The sequence below is a fragment of the Ranitomeya imitator genome, chromosome 8, assembly GCF_032444005.1.
Source record: "Ranitomeya imitator isolate aRanImi1 chromosome 8, aRanImi1.pri, whole genome shotgun sequence".
NCBI classification, from domain to species: Eukaryota; Metazoa; Chordata; class Amphibia; order Anura; family Dendrobatidae; genus Ranitomeya; species Ranitomeya imitator.
In genome coordinates this window covers 172573957-172591792 of record NC_091289.1, presented here as the reverse complement: position 1 = coordinate 172591792, position 17836 = coordinate 172573957, and the positions used below count along the sequence as shown (strand labels likewise).

Genomic DNA, 17836 nt, shown 5'->3' with positions numbered 1-17836 from the left:
ACATCGGGTTACTAAGCGCAGGGCCGCGCTTAGTAACCTGATGTTTACCCTGGTTACCAGCGTAAACGTAAAAAAAACAAACACTACATACTTACCTTCCGGTGTCTGTCCCCCGGCGTGCTCTGCTTTCCGGCTGGCCGGCGCTCACAGTGCATAGAAGCACAGCGCCGGAGGACAGACAGCGGAAGGTAAGTATGTAGTGTTTGTGTTTTTTTACGTTTACGCTGGTAACCAGGGTAAACATCGGGTTACTAAGCGCGGCCCGCGCTTAGTAACCCGATGTTTACCCTGGTTACCAGTGAAGACATCGCTGAATCGGCGTCACACATGCCGATTCAGCGATGTCTGCGGGAGTCCAGCGACGAAATAAAGTTCTGGACTTTCTGCTCCGAACAACGATGGCACAGCAGGATCCTGATCGCTACTGCGTGTCAAACTCAACGATATCGCTATCCAGGACGCTGCAACGTCACGGATCGCTAGAGATATCGTTGAGTGTGAAGGTACCTTAAGGCCGGACAAACACGTTAGATGGCTGTTGACAGAAGAATGCTTCAGCCGATTGTTCTGTCGACAGCCAGATATCTCTCCCATACACAGGAGAACTCAGTTGTCCGAGCTCCTGTGTTCTCTCTGAGAAAACTGTCAATTACCGCCAACGCATACTTTACAAAGTTGTCGGAAGAAGAGACAAAAGAATCAGAAGTCTGAAATCGGGAGAGATCCCCGTCGATGCTCACATGATGCCATCTCAGGGTGCCAATGGGATGCCATGACAGCTGGTGGTCTGCGGAAGACCACTGTGCATATCATGACGGCACTCCTATGCTAGCCGGCTTGTGGCTGGTGCTCATAGGACACTGATTTTTGCTATACACAGTGGTACTGGGGTATTGATGTGTATAGCATGATATTAGATGATCACAGGATCAGGTTCCATAAGGAAAAAAATAAAACACAGTAAAAAAAAAAAAAAGTGTTTTATAAATAGGGAAAAAAAATATAAAAATATTAAAAATTTAACTCGCCTTCTTTCCCCCTATTAAAAAAAAATACACCTGTAAAATTCTGACCTAGCAAGATATAAAATGAATCAACCCAATCGGTAAACACTGTAATGAGAATAAAAAATCAAAACAACAGAATGGTGATATTTTTTTTTTGCCAGACTGCAAAAAATGCAGTAAGAAGAGAACAATACATCTTAGCTACATAAAATTGGAATCAATAAAAACATCAGTTCGGGGAGCAAAAAAACAAGCCCTCACACAGCTCCATCAAATGAAAAATGAAACCAATATATGTCTCGTAAAATGGCGACATAATTTCTGCATTAATAAAAAAAAATAAAAAAATATTCATTTTTGGTATCACTGTAATCATACAGACCTGGAGAATCAAATTAACAGGTCACTTTTACCAATATAATAAATGCTGTAAAAATAACCACCCACAAAAATATATATACAATACATACGGTAGTTATTTATTTTTTATCTTTATTTTTTTGTAATTTCACTGCACTTGGATTTTTTTTTCCTGCTTACTAGTACATTAAATAATGAAATGGATGATCTCACTCAGCAAAAAAACAAAACCTCCAATGGATATACTGGATGGAAAAAGAAAAAAAAAAAAGTTATGGCTCTTCAAAGAAGGGGAGAAAAATCGCCTTGTTGGGAAGGGGTTAAATAACTCAGTTATCAGTAGTATTTCGGAGGGTAAAAGGAGATCCGATTACCCAGAGAAAACCCAGTAACCTAAGGAAAACATATAAACTCCTTGTACATGTTGCCCTCGATCAGATAGAACCGCAGCCATAACTTTTCCATGCAGCAACTTGCATGCAAGACTGATACAAGACGAATGTAACAGAGAGAGAACAATCAGGTACTGCTAGACCTAAACCATCAATAAAGATAGATTATCAAGGCTACATAGGATATTTTACCAGTATGTTCTTTTTGTGTCGTTTCTCCTTTATATGCTTGTGGGCTCCTTGGACGTTCTCGATGTGTACGGAGCACAGCTTGCATAGGTACAGGCAGTTGGAGAAGTCCGGAGATCTCTGGAAGAAGCGTGAGAAGACAAAATGACAATGACAACAGAGTCGTATCAAGTACATTGTTTTACATTTGGTGGCCTTGGGCTTCTTTATTTGAGCAGTCCACTCCCCTCTCCACCCTGCTTGATAGAGGAGATCAGTTTCTATGGAACATTTTGATAAAAAAAAGACCTTAGAAACAATCAAAATTGTTTCTTACTCTGGAAGACCTGTCCTTTATTACACAGGCAACCCATTGATATGAATGAGTATTGTGTAATGCCTTATTTCTCCTGTGGTGGCGCTGCAGGGAAATTCAAAACTTACTGCCAGTTTTCCCTAAAGGTTACAGCTGGGGGTCTCTGCATTATAGGGATTTCCCAAAGCTGCTAAAATTTTTCAAATTTAGCAATTTACTAATATTAGGGTAAAAAAAAAAATCTGCTCTGAAAAGGAATAATTCTGTAGACTGTAAATGAGTTCCCATTACAGTCTTAATAACCTTCTTTTCTGTATAAGTGGTCATACACTTTACGCTTTAATACCAATCTGGGCACACAGCTGCATATATACATCAGGAGGGTCATGCAGCGCCCATCTCCTCTCTCCCCACAGAGGACAACATGAATATTTGGCTGAGCAGAATGTTGGTTTGCATGCAGAAGTTTGGAAAAGTACCGTAGTTGTAAGGCTACGTTCACATTCGCGTCTTTAGACGCAGCGTCGTGGACGCAACGCACGACAGACGCAAGTAAAACGCAGGCATTTTTGACGCATGCGTTCAACCTTTTTATATATATATATATATATATATATATATATCTATAATATAACGTTGGGAGCGTCACTCTGTCCGAAGCCTCTATAGACTGCGCAAGCGCAAGCGCCGGCGCAGTCTGGGCCTCACAGAGCGACGCTCCCGGGAGATCGCGGTATGCGTAAGCACTGAACGCATACCGCGATCTCCACCGGAGAGTCAGGGACCGCCAGGAGGGAGGGTAAGTATACTCACCTTTCCCGGTTCCAGCGCTGCTTGCGGCTCCGTCTCCCGGCTCCTCTGCTCCCGGCTCCGGAGGGCGCGGACTGCGCAGGCGACGATTCCTGCTGCCGGAATCGGCGCTTGCGCAGTCCGCGCTTTCCGGCGCCATTTTCTTGAAGACACACTCCGGCTCCACTGCAGGTGTGTCTTCAAGAAAATGGCGCCGGAAAGCGCGGACTGCGCAGGCGCTGATTCCTGCTGCCGGAATCGGCGCCTGCGCAGTCCCCGCTTTCCGGCGCCATTTTCTTGAAGACATACCTGCAGTGGAGCCGGACGATAGGGGAGTATGGTATTTTATTTTTTTTTTTATATGGCAGCAGCATTCGGGGGCATACACACTGGAGCATCTTATGGGGGGCATATCATACAATGGTGGCGCAGGATGGGAGCAGCACATGACAGAACGGGCGCAGGATGGCAGCAGCACATGACAGAACGGGCGCAGGATGGCCGCAGCACATGACAGAACGGGCGCAGGATGGCAGCAGCACATGACAGAACGGGCGCAGGATGGCCGCAGCACATGACAGAACGGGCGCAGGATGGCAGCAGCACATGACAGAACGGGCGCAGGATGGCCGCAGCACATGACAGAACGGGCGCAGGATGGCCGCAGCACATGACAGAACGGGCGCAGGATGGCCGCAGCACATGACAGAACGGGCGCAGGATGGCCGCAGCACATGACAGAACGGGCGCAGGATGGCCGCAGCACATGACAGAACGGGCGCAGGATGGCCGCAGCACATGACAGAACGGGCGCAGGATGGCAGCAGCACATGACAGAACGGGCGAAGGATGGCAGCAGCACATGACAGAACGGGCGAAGGATGGCAGCAGCACATGACAGAACGGGCGCAGGATGGCAGCAGCACATGACAGAACGGGCGCAGGATGGCAGCAGCACATGACAGAACGGGCGCAGGATGGGAGCAGCACATGACAGAACGGGCGCAGGATGGCAGCAGCACATGACAGAACGGGCGCAGGATGGCAGCAGCACATGACAGAACGGGCGCAGGATGGCAGCAGCACATGACAGAACGGGCGCAGGATGGCAGCAGCACATGACAGAACGGGCGCAGGATGGCAGCAGCACATGACAGAACGGGCGCAGGATGGCAGCAGCACATGACAGAACGGGCGCAGGATGGCAGCAGCACATGACAGAACGGGCGCAGGATGGCAGCAGCAAATGACAGAACGGGGATGCAGGATGGGAGCAGCAAATGACAGAACGGGCGCAGGATGGGAGCAGCAAATGACAGGATGGGAGCAGCAAATGACAGAATGGAGGCGCAGGATGGGAGCAGCACATGACAGAACGGGGGCGCAGGATGGGAGCAGCACATGACAGGATGGGGGCGCAGGATGGAGCAGCACATACCAGGATGGAGACCATATACCAATATAAATGCTCGCCACCCGGGCGTAGAACGGGTTCAATAGCTAGTATATATATATGGGTCTTTTCAGTGTCTCTATTTATTAAGTAAACAACGCATGCGTCGTTCAACGCACAACAACGCAAGTACTTGCGTCTTCTGCGTTGCCAATACACTTCAATGGAGTTTTTGACGCATCGACGACGCAAATGCAACGCAAGTGCGACGCATACGTTTTTTTAAAAAATTTGGACGCAGAAAAAATGCAACATGTTGCGTTTGCTGCGCCCTGCCAGGTGCGTCAAAACGACGCATGCGTCGCGAAACGCATTAAAACGCATGACAACGCATGCCTATGCGTCCCCAATGTTAAAGATAGGGATGCATGACGCATGCGTTGTTTTGCGGCGACGACGCTGCGTCCAAAGACGCGAATGTGAACATAGCCTTAGCCGGACAAGAGGTCACAATCATGTAGACACTATAGTGAGACGCGATACCTTCTCCAAGCGGTGGATATAATCCCTCTCCAGCCGCTCTTCTGCTTGTTTCAGGCCAAGTTCTTGGTCTGCTAGGTTGTCGTCCTCTGTAGATGTCCTGTCTGGTGTCGCCGGCTCTGTGGTAGGACCGTTCTCTGTAAATTTACCAAAAGCAGAGAAAAGGGTTAGCAAATGGGTCTTAGTAAGGAGATGTAAGGTTTCCAAGCACAGTAAGTAATCCTGATGTTGGCCAAAAAGACATCCAGAAGTCGTGTCCCCCGACCTCATAAAGGAGACAGACTGCTCGTTACGCCTGAGCATCCTGAACGCCACTAATGATGTTCTGGAGGACAAGGAACGAGGCGGAGAGTAAATCTGCTCATATAAGATAGACAGCTGTCAGCCAAGCTATTGTCCAGATGACCGCTATCTCTCCCGAGTTCCCGATACACGGAAACGATCACTTGAGCACTCGTCTACTCTTTGAGTCGCTACCAGAATCGCCCGAATCCTAGAGAACAAAAGGATCAGGTACTGAAATTGCAACAGCTGAACCTTCTGTTCCCCGACATCATCTGTCGAGTCCATCTTCTGTAGGTGGTAAGGGGTGCCAGGAAGTCCTTATACTCGCTAGATGGTCGGTTGACTTTTATCTAAGGCGTGTGGGGTTACTATAGTGGATAGATACATCAGCTAATCCTAATCGAATGTGATCTTACCTTCCAGGATCCGTGGCCTTTGATTAGCCGGACTGGGGTGATGCCATCATTGTGGTTTGGCGCACAGATGACGTTGTGCCAGCACAGGAATTCAAAAGACGTGTCGGGGATCCGAGAAGGTAAGAGTTATAAAAACTTATTTCCAGCTCAACCAGTTGCTCAATACTCAACCACCTGGGGCTCAGACACCGGCCTCACCCTGGCCTCACATGAACGAAAATAGAAAAATTGGAGTCCGGCTCAACAGGACTGGATTTTCCTTTTCTTTTTATTTTTCAAAAGAAAATATAGTGCATACAAAAGAAAAATTTACATGGTCGACATGACCCAGTCGATGCATTTCGACTGCACTAGACAGTCCTACTCATGAATCTTGCTCATAAGTCATGATTAAGACTGCCTAGTGCAGTCGAAACACGCCGACTGAGTCATGTCGACCACGTAAATTTTTCTTTTGTATGCACTATATTTTCTTTTGAAAAAGAAAAGGAAAATCCAGTCCTGTTGAGCCGGACTCCAATTTTTTCTATTTTCCTTAAGGTAAGAGACTACCGACCTGGCTGATGGACCGGAGTCTCACGAATTGATCTGCCCAACTCCACTTGTAAGTACCATGTGAAGTTGGATCCAGCCAACTTTGTCTTCTCCGATGCTGCAGAAGCATGACAATGCCACCGGTCCAAACTGTCACTCATGCAGGAGCACACCACTCCCCAGCAAGCAGGAAGCTGGTAGACTGGGGAGCGGTGTACTTCTGCAGACAAAACCCCGTCCATAGGGAACAGTTCACATTATTCACCAAGTGCATGGAGCTGGATGTTGTCACCTCTCCCACTTGTGCAAGTAAGTTCTGGCACGCTCACCTGGTGGTCTTACTGCAGCAGATGTCTGCGGATCTCCAGGTGGCCTCTGATGTACGACCTCTGAGCGGGCACGATCTGCATTCGTTTCTGAAGAGCCCTTGGGACGAGTAGTGTCCCGATTCCCAATGGTGTCTCCAGCATCTTTGGATTTTGGACCGCTTTTCTCTTGCTTGTTTGCTCGGGATGATTTACCGCTTCCTGCTAGCAGCGGAGATGATCTCTTAGCTCTTGTGTGACCCAAGTCTTGGAGGCCCGGTCCCAAGTCTCCCGTCTTACTAGTGCAATTAGTTGAGTTCTCTTTACAGATCTTTGCATCGTCTGCGATCCCCCCACAGGGCTCTGCCGATTTACCCTTCTTCACAATAATTGTAGAGCTGCCATCATTATCTCTCACTGGTTTACCATCCCCCCGATGCTTATGCTTCTGGTTGTTCACCACACGCACGCGACCAGTGCGGGTCAGTGGTTTCCTTGACTCGTGGTTCACAGGTTTGGAGAGACCATCCATTATTCCACAATTGTTCTCACACCATTGGATAACTCACTGCAGGGGTTTCAGTCCTCCACGTCGGATGAGGGCGCTGATGCTCTGCCTGAAGACAGGAGATCAATCAATTTACATCATGATCCAATCATATCAATTACGAATAGGCAAAGCAATGGAGAGCTTTAATTTTTCACCAAACAAAAGGGCTCTGATAAGGTGTTATCTGAGAATGTTCTAGTGCTAACCGAGTGACCTCGGCGTGCTCAAATAATATGTTCGGACCCCGTGGCTGCATGTCTCGTGGCGGTTCGACAGCCGTAACACATGCAGGGATTGCCTAACAAACAGGCAATCGGGTCCCCATACAATCACATTATGCAGCATCATTCAACAATCTTTGCCTGCGCAACTTGGGTATCAGCTAAAGTCGCGATGTAGCCACAACCATAAAGGATGAGGCATGTTGGGATTCAATATGCCCAATTCTCTGCTTCGATGTCTACTGTTGGGGGGGGGGGAGATTCCTAATACCGCCTATCCAGATTAATAAACAAACACTGCACAATAATACCATGTGTAAGGATTTATTGGGGAGGTGTATTAACCCCTTCATGACCCAGCCTATTTTTACCTTAATGACCTGGCCATTTTTTGCAATTCTGACCAGTGTCCCTTTATGAGGCAATAACTCAGGAATGCTTCAACGGATCTTAGCGGTTCTGAGATTTTTCTTTTGTGACATATTGGGCTTCATGTTAGTGGTAAATTTAGGTTGATAATTTTTGCATTTGTGAGGAAAAAAATGGAAATTTGGAGAAAATTTTGAAAATTTTGCAATTTTCAAATTTTGAATTTTTATTCTGTTAAGCCAGAGAGTTATGTGACACAAAATAGTTAATAAATAACATTACCCACATGTCTGCTTTACATCAGCACAATTTTGGAAACAAATTTCTTTTTTGTTAGGAAGTTATAAGGGTTAAAAGTTGACTAGCGATTTCTCATTTTCACAACAAAATTTACAAAACCATTTTTTTTAGGGACCACCTCACATTTGAAGTCAGTTTGAGGGGTCTATATGGCTGAAAATACCCAAAAGTGACACCATTCTAAAAACTGCACCCCTCAAGGTGCTCAAAACCATATTCAAGAGGTTTATTAACCCTTCAGGTGCTTCACAGCAGCAGAAGCAACATGGAAGGAAAAAAGGAAAAAATGAACATTTAACTTTTTAGTCACAAAAATGATCTTTTAGCAACAATTTTTTTAATTTTCCCAAGCTTAAAAGGAGAAACTGGACCTCGAAAGTTCGAAAGTTATTGTACAATTTGTCCTGAGTATGCAGATACCCCATATGTGGGGGGGGGGAGGCACTGTTTGAGCGCACGGCAGAGCTTGGAAGGGAAGGCATGCCATTTGACTTTTTGAATGAAAAATTGGCTCCAATCTTTAGCGGACACCATGTCGCGTTTGGAGAGCCCATGTTTGCCTAAACATTGGAGCTCTCCCAAAAGTGACCCCATTTTGCAAACTAGACCCCCCAAGGAACTAATCTAGATGTGCAGTGACCATTTTAAACCCCCAAGTGCTTCACAGAAGTTTATAACGCAGAGCCGTAAAAATAAAAAATAATTTTTCTTTCCTCAAAAGTTATTTTTTAGCCCGTAATTTTTTATTTTCACAAGGGTAACAGGAGAAATTGGACCCCAAAAGTTGTTGTCCAGTTTGTCCTGAGTATGCTGATACCCCATATGTGGGGGGGAACCACTGTTTGGGCACACGTAGCGGCTCGGAAGGGAAGTAGACACGTTTTGGAATGCAGACTTTGATGGAATGGTCTGTGGGTGTCATGTTACGTTTGTAGAGCCCTTGATGTACCTAAACAGTAGAAACCCCCCACAAGTGACCCCATTTTGGAAATTAGACCCCCCCCAAGGAAGATGTGTGGTGAGCACTTTGAACCCCCAAGTGCATCACAGAAGTTTATAACGCAGAGCTGTGAAAATAAAAAATCATTTTTTTTCCCACAAAAATAATTTAGCCCCCATTTTTTTATTTTCTCAAGGGTAACAGGAGAAATTAGACCCCCAAAGTTGTTGTGCAATTTTTACTGAGATTGCTTATGCCCCATATGTTTGGGTAAACCACTGTTTGGGCGCACGTCGGGGCTCGGAAGTGAGGGAGCACCATTTGACTTTTTGAACGCAAGATTGGCTGGAATCAATGGTGGCGCCATGTCGCGTTTGGAGACCCCTGATGTGCCTAAACAGTGGAAACCCCTCAATTCTACCTCCAACAATAACCCCAACACACCCCTAACCCTAATCCCAACTGTAGCCATAACCCTAATCACAGCCCTAACCCCAACACACCCCTAAACCACAACCCTAACCCCAACACACCCCTAACCCTAATCTTAGCCTTAGGGTTAGCGTGGGAAATAGGGTTATGTGCCCACGTTGCGGATTCGTGTGAGGATTTTTCCACACCGTTTTTGAAAAATCCGCAGGTAAAAAGGCACTGTGTTTTACCTGCGGATTTACCGCGGATTTCACGTGTTTTTTGTGCGGATTTCACCTGCGGATTCCTATTGAGGAACAGGTGTAAAACGCTGCGGACGCCGGAATCCGCACAAAGAATTGACATACTGCGGAAAATACAAGGCAGCGTTTCCGAGCGGTATTTTCCGCACCATGAGCACAGCGGATTTGGTTTTCCATAGGTTTACATGGTACTGCAAAGGTGATCGAAAACTGCTACTAATCCACAGCGGCCAATCCACTGCGGATCCGCAGCCAAATCCGCACATAGCCTAATTCTAACCCTAACCGCAACCCTAACCCTAATTGCATCCCTAACCCCAATTGCAACCCTAACCCTAATTGAATCCCTAACCCCAATTGCAACCCTAACCCCAATTGCAACCCTAACCCCAATTGCAACCCTAACCCCAATTGCAACCCTAACCCTAGTGGAAAAATAAAAGTAAATATATTTTCTTTATTTTATTATTGTCCCTACCTATGGGGTGATAAGAGGGAAGAGGGGGGTATTTACTTTTTTTTTTATTTTGATCACTGTAATAGAACCTATCACAGTGATCAAAATGTACCTATAATGAATTTTGGAATATGGCGGCGCCCATGGAGAAGACGGACAGACACCAAGGCTCGGTAAGTATGGGGGGTGGGATAGGAGCACGGGGGGAGCGGACAGGAGGACGGAGGGGAGCGGAGGACAGGACAGAGGACGGAGGGGAGGAGATCGGTGGCGGTGGCAGATCATGGTCTCCAGCCATGGCCGATGATATTGCAGCATCGGCCATGGCTGGATTGTAATATTTCACCAATTTTCATTGATGAAATATTACAATTGCTCTGATTGAAAGTGAAAGTCAAACAGTCACTTTGAACAGCCAATCAGAGCGATCGTAGCCACGGCTGAAGTACCACTCCCCCTGTCCCTGCAGGTCGGGTGAAATTACAGTTACGGTAACCCTTTCACCCGACCTGCAGGAACGCGATCATTCTGTGACACAGCATATGCATCACAGGTCGGATTGGCACCGACTTTCATGATGCATATGCCATGTCACAGGTCGGGAAGGGGTTAAAATTCATATTAGGTGTAGATTTCAATTTTTGGAGGAAAGATGCACCAAAGTTATTAAGACGACTGCACCATGTAAAAAATTTGCCACATTTTACTCCAGGGCCACTCACGTGCTCCTCAAAAGTGATGGCTTAACAACTTGCATGCCCGTACAGAGACAAGAGCACAAGCGTCAGGATTCAGCCACACGTCCTATAGTAATGAACAAGACAAGCGACATCTGCGGATCCTGCACGCACCTTGGCAGGTGTGCGGAGGTCTTATCATCCGATGCAGAAGTCATCAGCTGTGGAAGGTGTTGGATAATCCCTTCTTTTTTGTCAAAATCAACAGAAGTTGCTTTGTGAAGAGCTACCAGATTGTATTCTATACTCTCTGGTATCAGCCAAATAAGCCGATCTCCAAGCAATCAGGGGCATCACACAACAAATCTGTTCTGCGTCTGTCTGCCATATTGTGACCTCTCTGCCAAGCACATACCCTGTACTAAAAGTACAAGACCGGCCATTCATCCTACAAACTGTAAGGCTATGTGCACACGTTGCGGATTTAACGGCGGATCCGCATCGGATTTGGCCCCGTTTTCCATGCGTTGTACAGTGTCATGTAAACCTATGGAAAACCAAATCCGCAGTGCACATGCTGCAGAAAATTCCGGGCAGAAATGCTGTGGATTATTTTCCGCAGCATGTCAATTCTTTGCGTGGATTCCGCAGCGTTTTACACCTAATCCATTATAGGAATCCGCAGGTGAAATCCGCACAAAATCCGCAAGAAATCTGCAGGAAAGCCCACAGGGAATCCACAGGTAACACGCAGGTCATTTTACCTGTGGATTCTGCAGAATCCGCGCAGAAACATCCACAAATGAATCTGCAACGTGTGCACATACCCTTATTAACATGCTCAGACTGCATTGTGATTCGGTGCTGGTTCCGCACCTTGCTTGGATTCATATACTCACTGGATTTGTAATAAAGTTAACAAAAAAAAAAAGCTGACAAATAAAAAAAAGTACAATAACTTGGCGATTTAACATCCATGGTTGCAGAGGACCAGGGTGGAAAAACACTGTGACGCACACACAACCTCCTCTATCAGCTGGTGACAACTCATGTGACAGAAATGAAACTCAACTCTCCAAACTGCAGACGATGTGAAACCACCGAGCTTCCTGAATCTTACGATCGGGCCTTTCTTCATGCCAAAAATTATACTTATCTTTACAGACAGATTATGCTTTGCATGGCACAGTTTGTTTTTCTGCTTCAATTTTATTTTTTGCAAATTTACAAAAGATTTCACAAATTCTGCAGTGAGTCTAACAGCAATTCTGCAACCTGAAAAAGTATGTCCGGGTTTTATAAAAAAAAAAAAACCAACCACGTGTATTGTACTTTATTATTTTTTTCCTTAAAAGTTTGCATAAAATGCATGCAGGACTTGTTTGACAATAGCTAGGCAGATAGAGGTTGCAGATACTGTCTTATGAATGTCAAGAGCGACATCTCTTCTTTTGGGGTACCCTCCATGAGCTAGAATGGATAGTCGCTCAGGCCACAGTTGTCTGAATGTTTGCCACGTAATACTACATTTTCTCTGTAGCGACAATTCAAAGAAAAAAATAACTTGTTAGCGAAGGATATTGGGAACCGGACCCCTTCTTGGAAATAAGAAGGTGCCGTAATGGTTCACACACCAATTAAATGTATATAACAATACATGTGTAATCCCTTTTGTGTATATTGGAACAACACAAAAAAAACAGAAAAAAAAGGCAAATCAGACATAATTTCACACAAAACCCCAAAAATGGGATGAACAAAATTGCTTGCACCTTTCCAAAATAATTGTAATAATTGTTTCAAGCATGTGATGCTCAAACAAACTCACCAGTGGCAAGTAACATGAAATTCATACCTGAAATCAGATAAAAAGGGGAGAAGTTGACTCAATCTTTGCATTGTGTATCTGTCTGTGCCAAACTAAGCATGGAGAACAGAAAGAGCAGAAGAGAACTGTGTGAGGATTTGAGAACCAACACTGTTGATCAACAATCTCCAGGTTACAAATACATCTCCAGAGATCTTGATGTTCCTTTGTACGTGGTGCACAACTTAAAAAAGATATTTACAACCCATGGCACTGTAGCTAATCTCCATGGATGTGGACGGCAGGTAAAAATTGATGAAAGGTTGCAACGCCGAAAAGTCTGGATGGTGGATAAGCGGTCCCAGTCAAGTTCCACAGAAATTCAAGCTGTCCTGCAGGCTCAGGGTGCATCAGTGTCAGCGCGAACTATCTGTCTACATTTGAATTAAATGAAACGCTATACCAAGGAGGACTCCACTGCTAACAGACATAAAAAAGCTAGACTGCAGTTTGCCAAAATGTACATGAGAAAGCCTTGTGGACAAGTGAGATTAAGGTAGAGCTTTTTTGTAAAGCACATCATTCTACTGTTTACCAAAAATAGAATGAGGCCTACAAAACAAAACACAGTACCTACTGTAAAATATGGTGGAGGTTCAAATATGTTTTGGGTTATTTTGCGGCTACTGGGTGCCTTGACTGTGTGCAAGTAATCATGAAATCTGAAGATTGCCAAAGGATTTTGGGTCGCAATGTAGTGCCCAGTATCGGGTGAGAAAGCTGGGTTTGCATCCTAGGTCTTCCTAGCAGGATAATGACCCCAAACATACTTCAAGAAGCCCAAAGAAATGGATGGAAACAAAGCACTGGAGCGTTCTAAAGTGGCAGCAATGAGTCCGGATCTGAATCTGAAAGTGACACTCCAAGGAGATCCAAACTATCCTAATGCTCATATGTCCGATATCAGGGCGCGTGGTGTGGGTGTGGCCTGCTCCTTGCTAATTGCTGACAGTCCCCTAGGAGCATTATGATATTTTTTTTATGTCCCAGGAGTACTCCTTTAAGATTGGTGTTGGGAGAAGGCACCTTCACATATGAGAGACCTGGAGCAGTTTGCAAAAGAAGAGTCGTCCAAGACTCCAGCTGTGAGGTGTAAGAAGCTCGTTAATGGTTATTGGAAGCGATTGATTGCAGTTATCTATTCCAGAGAGTGTGAACCAAATATTAAGTTGAGGGTGCCAACTATTTTGTCCGGCTCATTTTGGGGGTTGTGTATGAAATTACCGTATGTCCAATTAGTCTTTTTGTTTCTTTGTTTTTTTTGTGATATCTCAATACACACGAAAGAAATAAACATGTGTATAACAAAACATGTGTAATTGTAACAATTTTCTGGGAGAAATACTTCTTTTTCTGAAACAATTTCAAGGGTGCCAACACTTCCGGCCATATGTGAGCCAACCCGAGGACAAGTTATCAATAGATTCTGCCTTGACAACCCCTTTAATATGACGGCCGCTGCTGTCACAGATGGCCATCATAACGTTTATGGCTGCAGCAGAGTAAATATGGAGCGAGAACGAACAGAGCCTTTATTGACCCTCCAACCGTCAAGGGGCAGCATGGAGCCAATACGCCTATAGATCCATAACTGGTCTGGAGTCGATCAGAGATTCTTTTTTTTTTTTTTTATTAATTTATGATTACACAATTGTGTTGTATGACGGCAGCCTTGTCCCTCTGCCAGACATTCCTCTGCAATGAAGAATACACAATCCCAAACACTTGGCTGATGATAAACCCAATGAATATTCCTAGGACATTGTTGGCCACAGACACCAGATTTTTGAAAAGGGGAACCTGGCAGAACCTGGGGTGAAGACAGCTAGTTTAATAGAATTTTGTTTTCACTTCCTGTTTGGGCCAGATTTCATTTTAGCTTTTCTGCCAGAAAAGTGTCATAAAAGCTTTATAAAGTTGCAAAATGTCTGCACAACACAGAGAGTGGCACAAAAAAAAAAAAATTCCAACTTTTGGTGGTTTCACACCAGTTAGAATCAGCCTCGGCATAATGGGTGGAGCCAGGATGGGGTGTGACCACGCCCGCTTGTCAAATTTATCAACAGTGCTAGCTTTTAACAATCAACTTTAAAAGACAGCAAATAGCGAGGAGACATTTCTATGATTGATTTGTTATTGCCTGCAATATTCATCAGAATGTGGCTAAAAGGAAAGTTCATCTAATGTTAATAATCAGTAAGCAGAGGAGTGGGATGGAGCTGCAGGATCTGTGTGAGCCTGTGAGAGGGAGGCGGTGGGGGATGAAGAAGACTTATCAGGGTGATTATCTGGACTTGTCTAATGATTACTTATTTTAAGAACAGGTCATCATCATTATCAGATCATATGGGTTCGACACCCGGCACGCCCATCAATTAGCTGTTTACAGGGCAGCTGGAGCACCATCCGTAGCTGCCATTCACGGATAAAGCTGCTCAGCTTCTATGAAGTGAACGAGACGTCAATAACTACACAGAGCTCTGCTATTCCCACTCTGAACATAATTTCCATCCAAGGTAAGAAAACAAAATTGGGTCTTGTAAACCATAGAAAATGCACTAAAACCGTACGCACTGAATCAAAAATACATAATACACGAAGAGGGAAAAAAAACGTGATAAAAAATGGCGAGGATTTCAGAATAAATTAACAATTTTATTGGCACAAAAACCAGGTTTAAAAACATAAAAGTACACAAATGTGCATAATATTTACAGGATGCTATCACAACAGACAAGGACACTAAATAAACACTAGGGTTGATCGAACACCTTCGGATAACTGCTTATCCGAATATTTATAGCGCTTCCCGAATAGCTGCCTCGGTAACCTGGAGCGCTCCTGATAATCAGCTGTTCGGCGCTGCGTGTGTCGCGGCTCTGACACTCACAAGCACGGATCAAACCTAATAACCACCATGATCCCAATAATACAGAATAATCAATCAAAAATGGTCAGATCCGTCCACATAAAGTGCAATGTTGCACAAGTGCCATAACAATAAATATGATCCGGAAGAAAATAGTTATATTCATAAACAACAGTTTTTTTTTAAAATTGTCAGTGCAATACAGATGCTAAGCACCAAGAATAACTCCACGCAAATATGAGGATGTGCAAGAAAGATGATGAGAACAGATCAGACATCCCTCTCTTGGTTCCGAAAACCATGACGTTAGTATGAACCCAACAATCTCAATCAGGATTACATTACAGTCTTCTATCTGCTTTAGAGCATGGGACCCTATTTTCACTCTCTGTGGTCATAGAGATAATTCTGCATTGGGCCGTGCCTTGGCTATTTTCCTGGAGATGTCTGAATAAATTGACAACTGGGTGGTGCCATGCATTTCTATGTCAGTTATGGGTCATCTTTGATTGGACAATATCAATATGTGCAGGGATACCTCCACCCCAAATTGTTAACGGGGCTATTTCTGGAAAATCTTTCCTTATAACTCTTGAGTCAAGACATTCATCTGTCATTACTCCTGGAAATGTATTTCCACCCCACCTCTAAAAAAAAAAGATGATTGCTATGACAACAAAAAGGAACAGCTTGCTGATCGCTGGGGGTCCGATAGCCGGGACCGCCAGCGATCCCAATATTTGGAACTCGGCAGCCGTGGTTGGAGAGTCCCGATCTTAGGGTCTCCTAATTGGCAAAACCCCTGGCAAAATCAGCACATTATTCCCCATCCTACATGTCAGGGGTGCAATCCTCAACTTATGGCATGTGAGAGGCGCAGAAGACAGCCCAAATACTGGAGCAGCCTAGAAAATGTACAGGAGATCAACGTGGAGGCCACAAAGGGGAACAAGTAGCCACAGAACAATGCACAGCACAGAGAACAATGCAGACAGCGCATAGCACAAAGCACGCACAGAGCACAGTGCAGACAGCGCAGAGCACAGTGCAGACAGCGCAGAGCACAGTGCAGACAGCGCAGAGCACAGTGCAGACAGCGCAGAGCACAGTGCAGACAGCGCAGAGCACAGTGCAGACAGCGCAGAGCACAGTGCAGACAGCGAAGGGCACACTGCAGACAGTACAGAGCACAGTGCACTGCACACAGTAGAGCACAGTGCAGACAGCGAAGGGCACACTGCAGACAGTACAGAGCACAGTGCACTGCACACAGTAGAGCACAGTGCACTGCACACAGTAGAGCACAGTGCACTGCAGACAGCGCAGAGCACAGTGCAGACAGCGCAGAGCACAGTGCAGACAGCGCAGAGCACAGTGCAGACAGCGCAGAGCACAGTGCAGACAGTGCAGACAGCGCAGAGCACAGTGCAGACAGCGCAGAGCACAGTGCAGACAGCGCAGAGCACAGTGCAGACAGCGCAGAGCACAGTGCAGACAGCGCAGAGCACAGTGCAGACAGCGCAGAGCACAGTGCAGACAGCGCAGAGCACAGTGCAGACAGCGCAGAGCACAGTGCAGACAGCGCAGACAGCGAAGAGCACAGTGCAGACAGCGCAGAGCACACTGCAGACAGCACCTGTCACATCACCGGTGACGTCACAGAAGGAATGTAAACATGGTGACGTCATAGACACACCCCCTGCCACACTCGGAGCGCACCCCGCTCTGCTGCAGTCCGCACAGTCTTCTGCTGTCACACACCCGACACAGTGACAGCTCCGGGCCGACCCTCTCCTCACACAGTCCAGGCCCCGGACCCCGAAGGACGCGGGGGTCACCTACCTGAGGTCCCCGCGCAGAGTGGCGCCCGGAGGCCCTGGCAGGGATGCGCTGCCTTCTGTGGCCCTTACTCCAGAGGTCGCTGCGAGGGGAGCGCCATGTTCGGCTCCTACCAGTGTGCAGGCCCCGAACACACAGCTCACACCGCCGCCATGTCCAGCGCGCATAGCATTGTGGGGCGGGGGCGTGGCCGCGACTGTCACTTCGGGGGAGGGGGATGTGCACGGCTGTCAGACACTGAGGAGGAGGCTGAGAACTGCGGAGAGGAGACCGGGGGAAACCGGAGAGGAGACCGGGGGAAACCGGAGAGGAGACCGGGGGAAACCGGAGAGAAGTGCGGGGCCCGGGGGAAACCGGAGAGAAGTGCGGGGACCGGGGGAAACCGGAGAGGAGACCGGGGGAAACCGGAGAGGAGACCGGGGGAAACCGGAGAGGAGACCGGGGGAAACCGGAGAGGAGACGGGGGAAACCGGAGAGGAGACCGGGGGAAACCGGAGAGGAGACCGGGGGAAACCGGAGAGGAGACGGGGGAAACCGGAGAGAAGTGCGGGGCCCGGGGGAAACCGGA

General features: G+C 46.4%; 1 protein-coding gene across 2 annotated transcripts in view; it reads right to left on the bottom strand.

Annotated features, from left to right (window-relative positions):
• The window catches only part of TUT4 (terminal uridylyl transferase 4), an 86066-nt gene extending 68623 nt beyond the window's left edge, over positions 1-17443 (bottom strand). The window contains exons 1-4 of one of the 2 annotated variants that reach the window (XM_069737901.1): positions 17272-17443; positions 6530-7122; positions 4969-5102; positions 1952-2068 (exon numbers count right to left, since the gene is read on the bottom strand). In XM_069737901.1, the coding sequence (XP_069594002.1) occupies positions 1952-2068; positions 4969-5102; positions 6530-7037 (759 nt within the window). In that variant the 5' untranslated portion in view covers positions 7038-7122; positions 17272-17443. The remainder of the gene's footprint in view (positions 1-1951; positions 2069-4968; positions 5103-6529; positions 7123-17271) is intronic. The other variant, XM_069737902.1, reaches the window with a different exon arrangement.
• Between the last annotated feature and the right edge of the window lie 393 nt (positions 17444-17836).